At 39.5% G+C, this 8199-nt stretch overlaps 1 protein-coding gene across 7 annotated transcripts in view; it reads left to right on the forward strand.

The window, feature by feature from the left end:
* Nucleotides 1-7745, forward strand: part of NRP1 (neuropilin 1) — a 126247-nt gene extending 118502 nt beyond the window's left edge. For 5 of the 7 annotated variants that reach the window (XM_007667815.4, XM_029077337.2, XM_007667816.4 and 2 more), the window contains 3 exons: nucleotides 62-158; nucleotides 2020-2067; nucleotides 4811-7745. In XM_007667815.4, coding sequence (XP_007666005.2) covers nucleotides 62-158; nucleotides 2020-2067; nucleotides 4811-5100 — 435 coding nt within the window. In that variant the 3' untranslated portion in view covers nucleotides 5101-7745. The remainder of the gene's footprint in view (nucleotides 1-61; nucleotides 159-2019; nucleotides 2068-4810) is intronic. The other 2 variants (XM_029077338.2, XM_029077339.2) reach the window with 1 other exon arrangement.
* The last annotated feature ends 454 nt before the right edge of the window (nucleotides 7746-8199 follow it).

Here is an 8199-nt window from a genome sequence, read left to right on the forward strand (position 1 = left end):
TGTAAACACAGCTACTTGGCATGAACATTTAAACATTGTGAAATCGATCTAATTTTGCTAGGTGATTGTTGAAGGAGAAATTGGAAAAGGAAATCATGGAGGAATTGCAGTTGATGACATTAGTATTAATAATCGTATTTCCCAAGAGGACTGTAAAAGTAAGTACGAGCTTCCAACACACTAAGTGTCTGTAAGACTTTCCCAAAGCAGTGTTTCTTCTATTGTAATGACCTCTGTTTTACTCATGTAGAATGAGATTTTCAGCGGTAGTCACAACAGCTGTACCTTTTGAAATTAGAGGCCAGTGCCCTACTTAAGATATAGAACCCAGCCGTTTAATATTTAACAACCCAGTCTGCTGTTCTAATTGGGTCTTCGGAAACGTTTGATTTGTTCGTGCCAGAGCAGAAGCTTAGTCGATGTAGGTTCATCTCTTTTGGGCGACTCGGAAGTCCAGAGCCATGCAATCTAGGGATCATTCGCTTAAGGAACTCCAACCCCATTACTCCCTGATCAACTTCATTGTGCATTGACATAAATGAATGGAGGCTTCTGAACCAAGAAGTAATTGAAATGCGGCACAATAATAAGTGAAATTAGCACTATAATCGTGTATTAGAGAGAGGTTCTGTTGATAGCATGGACTGATTCCTGATCCATAATCATTTTATGCATTAATTACCAGTAGAATCATTATTAACGACAATGTTAACAGCACAGCCATTAGTCTTAAGCTTCTTTTACTACATTTAAACTTTTGTGTGATACATCATTTGACAATATGATGCATTAGTTATAAGTGAATGAGCCACATGCATTTATCAAATTTAAGACAAAGAAAGCCTGATTTTTGTTATGGATACTTTGTCCATTACACTAATTCCCAAAGCTATTATCCTCAAGTCTGTTGAATGTTCTCGCTCGCTGATGTTTAACAGTAATGTGAGGGTTGTCACTGGTAGCAGCAGACTGAGTAGCATTAGAATAAAAGCAGTGGCTGGATGTCTTTTAAGAAAATGTCATATTTAACAGCCCATTGGGCAGATATTGAAGATATTCATCACATCTTTAAAGAAATGAGAATTTTTCAGGGCTAAATATTCCACTGGCTATCCCAGATAAGCCTCCATAACTAATGCAATATATTCAACTAATACATCTATTTCTGTCTTTCATACTGGAAGGTGACACTGATGGCAGTGTTGCTATTAATTGGTAAAGGAAGATTTCCACAGGTAAAATGAAGTGGAGAGCTGTGTGTATGTTTGGGGTTTGGGTCAAAAAAACCAACCACAACAACAAAAAAATCAGCAACAACCCATGTAAACCATGAGATAAAATAGTGAAGTCATGCATTCCATGTGAAAAGGACTGCAGGTCTTTCCTTAGCATACCCAGACTAGGTCGCCCCAACCAAAATGAAGCAGAGGATTGAGCTCCATGTGAGACAGGGACTGTGTCCAACTTGATTAACTTATAACTACCCCAGTGCTTAGAACGTTGCTTAACATACAGTAAACACTTAACAAAACCCTTTTTTTTAAAAAAAAAAAAAGCAGTTATGAAGATAATTCAGTTCAGTAGCCCCTTTTACCCTGAGAGCCCATGTCATGTGCACCTAATCTGATGACAGACTAGATTGCCTCACAGACTGCCTGACCCTTGGGTTCAGAGTGTGTTCCCTCTTCTCTGACAGATGCCCACCAACCCGTTCAACCTGATCGAGCTCTGCCATGTGACCTTGGCATTGATAATCACATAAGAATCCTCTGATCGATAAGATTTACTTTTAATATTCCCCCACTTTTAGCTTCTTATCCCAAGGAGGGACAAAATCCACCTGATTCCTCCAAAACACCGTGGGCGAGCACACTTTTCTGCGAGTGTTTAACAGTTTGGACAAAACAAAAAGGAACTCCATAAGAGTGATGGATAGGATGAGGCTGAGGGACCTCATTTGCCGATGTGACGTTCGGTGTTTGCAGTTCTAATCACCACCAATTTTGTTTGAATTGTTAGAATCGACGGATATGGATAAGGACTCAGAAAACAAAAATCACGAAACAGGTAAAATTGTATTGCTTCCCAGTTCCTTTAAAATCACCATTGTGTTTGTCAAAAGGCCTTCTGGAATTGTAGTGCATTCAGAAATCAATCTTTGTCTCAGTTCAGAAGCTGTGGTTTGGATTACTTCAATGTCTTACTCCTTAAGGGTGGTCTACGAAGTCTCTCAGGAGAATCTGTTCTTAGATCCCATTTGCCCCAGAGTGCAGGCCTCATGGAACACATTGCATCTCTGCTCCCCAGCAAGCATTGGGTCATAGTCTTGGTCTTGGGAAAAGCACCCACTGTTGACATCTTGTGAAGGCCAACTAGAACTCTTACTATGAATTGCGCGGCACCGGAGGGAGAACGGTATGGGTGATCCCTTATGTTTCATCACCGTCCTTGCCCTTCCTGATCTACAAAAGTTTGACTTGGATTGCTTATTAGTTTTGTTTGCCCCACTCCTCTATCCAGCTCTGATTCTTCTGGCAGATTTCCTTGGTTTTACAACTGCTCTGTTGTGGCTACTGCTGCTCTAGGTATCGCCCTACACACCAAAAAGTCTGAGCTGAATCCCAGAAACTGAGAGTATGTGTGGTCCCACCCCCAGCCAGGCTGCTCTCAAATAATAATAGTAATAATTGTGATATTTGTTAAGCACTTACTATGTGCCAAGCACCGTTCTAAGCATTAAGGTAGAAATAAAGTAATAAGGTTGGACACGGTTCCTGTCCCACATGGAGTTCACAGTGTTAATCCCCATTTTACAGATGAGGTAACTGGGGCACAGAGAAGTTAAGTGGCTTGAAATTAAGTAATAACAGAGCTGGGTTTGCATAATAGGTCCCTATAGGGACACAGGTTGTCTCGGTGACCACAGATACTTCTGTGCTCACTCAACCCATCAGCCATGACTACATAGTGGGGCCCTAGTATTTGACAGGAGTTTCAGACCTCCTTCCCACCGCCCAGCCAAAAAGACCAGAAAGAACCTGGAGGAGAAAGGGAGAGCAAGGGGATCATGAGTAACCCCAGTCCATCTTTGCACAGCTAACCCTGATCAAGCCAAGGCACATGTTGGGCACTAGCTGGCTTCTCCAGGATCCCCAGCCATTTCCCCAGATAGCACCTCATTTTCAGACTGATGGCCGTAGCAGCCTTATCAATGTCTTTTGCAGCTGTAAATGAACTGTTACATTCACAAATGTATCTGATCTATTTATATGACTGCACGCTCTAGACTGGCAAATACATTTAACACGTGGCTTGTGGTTCTTAGTTACAGAGTCCACATTGTAATTTAAACCTCATTGGAAATTGTTTAAAAACAATTTTAAAATGATTTTGTCCCTTCATTATGTTCTTCCAGTTTAGCATCCTACTGCACATTATTTTTGGTTAATTTGACTTGAATATTTGTCAATCTAAACAAATTAAATGCTGTGCACCAGGATGGCCAACAACAGCACTCCCCAAAATCAGATATAAGGTGCATATGACTTTATCCAGACCTCTTCCAACCCAAAGTGTGATATAATGGTGTCCCATGGCTGCCACTTATCTGTAGTCTGCTAGATTTCACATGAGCTACAGTGTTTCTTCACGATAACCCAGTTGCTTCAGAACCTTTGCTTTCCTAGCCTAAATCCATATGAAGTCTGGCTTAGGCCTGAGGCGCAGGAAACATGGCAGACAAAGGCTCGATGCTGAAAAAAAATCATCAAAATATTAAGGCTTCCAGTACCATATCAGAACTGGATGTGGGTCAGGCCAGCTGAAAAGCAGACTGTTCTATAGCAAACTGCATGGCTGACCACCCTACCAACTGTGCTAAAATTTTCAGTTCACATTTCATTTTTACGGGTTAATTAGGAACAACCTTTTTCTGTTGTTAATCCTTGGGTATACTCTCCTGAAAAGATTTCACCTGATGACCGCTCTGCAGGGCAGTGCTGTTCTCTCCAGTAAAACAGTCAAAGCTGTATAAAGGCATCGATCATTCATTCAAGGCATTCTTTTCAGTGTGAGTTATTTACTAGGTATTATTCTTTCCCAAACAAGGCAAGCCTTGCTTTGAAAAACCTTTTCATTTTTTAGCTGTAAAATTTAGTAGAGTCTTGAAAGCTTTGTATTGCCTGGAGTGAAACCATTATAGACTCAGGAAAAGATTGTGGCTTGAGGTGAAGATTTTACACTGGAGCAGAGTATGCCCATGTGTGAAATATACAGTGGGGTTGGAGCCTCCACCACATAAAAGGGGAGAGTTGAGTATTTCCTTATGTCTGTGTTTGGACTCAGTCTAATGTACCGGGAATGTCTGAAGACCTTCAGTGGGCAAGTGTGTGACTAAGCATTTTGCAAAGCATAATGACCAAGTATCTGTCAGAGTATGATTTGCACAGATGGAGACACCACAGACTCTAGGGTCTGCGTGAAATCTAAATTAGAGCGGAAGATGACCCTTGCCATAGAACAAGGGACAATATTTTCCAAAGGCTAAGTAGCTGGTGTCAAAAATTCACAGCACCCCCTGGCATCCTTCTGACCTCTGTAACTTCACCTCAGCACAGCATATGGAAGTCAAATCCTGCCCAGAAAATGATCGGGCAGATGAAGAGGGGAGCTCTGCCCTCAGATGCTCCTTCACAGCCCTTAGTGATGGGAAGGGGAAGGTACAGAGCAGCGTCTTTCTCCTTTTTTTGTCCTCTGCTCTCATCTTCGATCACGACAGTGCTCACAGAGGCAATTATTTATTCCACCGTAGGGGGCACGCCGGGATATGGAGGAAGTCGAGAAGGCGACGAAAACATCTCTCGAAAGCCTGGCAACGTGTTGAAGACCTTGGACCCCATCCTCATTACAATTATTGCCATGAGTGCCCTGGGCGTCCTTTTGGGAGCCATCTGTGGAGTGGTCCTGTACTGTGCCTGTTGGCATAATGGCATGTCAGAAAGAAACTTGTCTGCACTGGAGAATTATAACTTTGAACTTGTGGATGGTGTGAAGTTGAAAAAAGACAAACTGAACACACAGACTACTTACTCCGAGGCATGAAAGGCAGACGGATAAAAAGAGGAGTCAGGGACCTGAAGGGGAAAGACGTGATTTGAGCGTGCTGGGGAAGTGTTGATCTGCTTTTACTGTCCAGGCTGAAGAGTGCGTTGATAACGCTGAGCCAAGCTTTTCTCAGGAGCTTCAATGAGTATAGCCGACAAATATGGACAACAATGTGTGTTAACAATCTGAATCATGTACAGTCAGCTTTTTCTGTTGGTTTGATTTGAAGTAATCAGATGCTGGTGTTGAGACCAAGTATGATTGACTTAATTCATTTAGTCTTTTTTTCCCCCTTTCTTGTTATCTTTTGATGGATTTTTTTTAATTGTGCAAAATCCAAGATGCTGTCACCAAGTGTATTCAGTGGGGTCCTTCGTTTGGACATGCTGCCTGTAGTTCAGTGCCCGGAAACTATTGGAGAAACAGCAACACAGTGGACTCCTGCACCTGTATTTGTGTATAATTGCTTGTGATGTGCATAGGCAAAGAAGGATTAGGGTGTTTTTAAAACGTACTGTAGCATCAGTACGGGAATAGTGTGTCAGCTCTGTTTACGAAGCAATACGGTCAAATTTTCTTGATGTTTTCAGTGTTGTACAAAATTTTGTGGTAGTGAACTCCATACAGAATAATGTGCCATCATCAGACACGACTGGCAATTGAGTGTACTGCCTCTAATTTCAACAAAAAGTCCTTGGCACTGGCTAATGTATGTCCTCTCAAGTGCCTTTTTGTTTGTACTGGTTCTCATTGTGTTAACATTAACGACCACTCTGTTTCCTGCCCTCGTAACAGCCCTTGTCTTTAATCAATCCCCGGTGGCTCACTGACAAAAAAGAAAGTATATTTTAGGGTAAGACATTGGCCACCGGAAGGCAACAGCTAATCAGATTTGGCAACTTGGCTTGATGGTTCTGCTTTTCTGTAGTTCAATTTCATGTCTCTTGACCCTTTTGTATAAAGCTGCAATATCCCCCTTTTATTGTTCTTTCATATGGAATGTATTTTCAAATGTAAACTCTTCCTCTCCTCTCTCTGTCTTTTCTCTTGTTAGCTTGCATAAGCATTTGCCACTATCAAGAAAAGAAACTTGCAGCTTTAACTTGCTGGTAATGGCAAAGGATTTTACTAGACTTTGTGTTTAAAAAAATAAATAAGGGAAAATTCCTAACTTTACCCTCCAAAGTCTAACTTTGGGCCTCTTGTTAACTGCTTAAAGTGACAGTATCTTTTTTCCTTGAGCCATTAAACTTGTCTTTTTATCCTTATCAAAATTAGTCTTAAGAAGAAACTCTGAAACCAGTCATTTCAGAGTTAAATTTAAGGGAAACAATTTTAATAGGGTGCTACTAATTGAAGAATAAATGAGTTCTGAGGAAAAATGGAAGCCCTATCCCTAATATCTATCTAGATATAAAAGCAATGAGATTTCAGATCCAACTATACAAATCGAGCAATTTGAGCCTTTTTATTTGTGCTAGAATTGATTAAGTACTAACTAGAGGGCAGTTCAAGTTTCAGATATTTTTCTGGGAGGAAATAGATGAAAGTGTAATAAATTTTAGGGAATAACTAAGAACAATTGTGGAATCTGGGACTGAATTATTTTCAGATAAGGCCAAAATAGCAAAATCAAAATACTGTAGATATTAAAAGTCCTCTTAACCACACTACATGCTGGCTCTGATGAAAGCTTCAAGGCTTGTTTACCTTCAAGTCTTTCCCTTTAGTCTGTCTAAGTAGAAAGCCCTCAGTGAGGTTAAGGATTTAAGGCTCCTCCTTCTCAGCAAATTTAACAGCCTGTTACGAGGCAGCACGTCAGTTAATCCAAAGAATGTTTTATTGTTTTTATTGTACGTGTCATGTTGTATATAATTATTTAGGGACGCCCCCTTCTCCCCGCCCCAGCCATGAAAACCATAGTTATCTTTCAAACACTAATGGGAATTATATATACAACCTAGTGAGGACGGTTCTTTCGTCTTGGTTTAAGTGGATTGGAAATCCGTCTTGTTTCTTTGTTTTAGAGAACTGATCACGACAAAAAGAAGAATAGGTTTTGTTCCTGAAGGAATCTGATCCTTACAATCATAATAGGATTAAAGCACTAAGGACTCAATTTTTCAGACGGTAATGGACTTAAAGTTGCCCTCAACAAAGGAAAAATGATACTGCAACTTTAAATTAAAAAAGTATCTTGCACTGATAAATATATTTAAAAATTATATGTTTATAAAGTTATTAATTTGTAAAGGCAGTGTTACAAAATGTTCAGTTTATATTGTTTTAGATTGTTTCATAATTTTTAAAGTGTAAAATAACATATTTTTTCTTTATTGAAAAACTATAAAATCTTCTGTAGTAAAATGGTTTCATTTTACTGGTATATTATTGCTTCATGTTTTGTACCATCATAAAATTTTGTGCAAATTTTTTTTACAGAAATTTTTATTTTCTATGACAATATGACACTTGTAAATTGTTGTTTCAGAATGAACAGCGAAGCCTTAACTTTAAATGACATTTGTATTCTCAGACACTGAGTAGCATAAAACCACATAGAACTGAACTGTAACAAATTCCAAACTATGACTACTACATTCCAAAGAAACAGTTGAATTAAACATTTTCATAAAATATCCCATCCCTGATGCCTTTTGTTATGCTCAGCTCTCTTCAAGGTGGTTGTTATTTTTCCAGAGTTGGATAACTCTCATTAGGCTTTAATACATTTCACACTGTTGAAAATTAGTATTCAAGTAGTAAAAAGAGAAAGAAATAATCTGCTTAAGATGTATCATCTCACAGTACTAATGATGCATATAGGTTTGGTTTTGATGAATAATATTGGATTTGCCTTATAAAGAGCCTTAATTCAGTAATTCTATTACTTCTGAGTGATTTGAAGCATCTTTAGGCTATCTGGCATTAGTCATCATTAGTATCTCTCCACTGCACCATTTTTTGAGTAACTTTATCACAACTCAGACATCCCTACCTTCCTCCCTGGCCCAACCCAAGTTTTGTTACGGCTGGTGCACAAAAAGGGTCATTTTCAAACAATTTTTTATCTCTAGGTTTGAACCCAGCAGAACT

Source organism: Ornithorhynchus anatinus, chromosome 13 (genome assembly GCF_004115215.2).
Source record: "Ornithorhynchus anatinus isolate Pmale09 chromosome 13, mOrnAna1.pri.v4, whole genome shotgun sequence".
Taxonomy (NCBI): Eukaryota; Metazoa; Chordata; class Mammalia; order Monotremata; family Ornithorhynchidae; genus Ornithorhynchus; species Ornithorhynchus anatinus.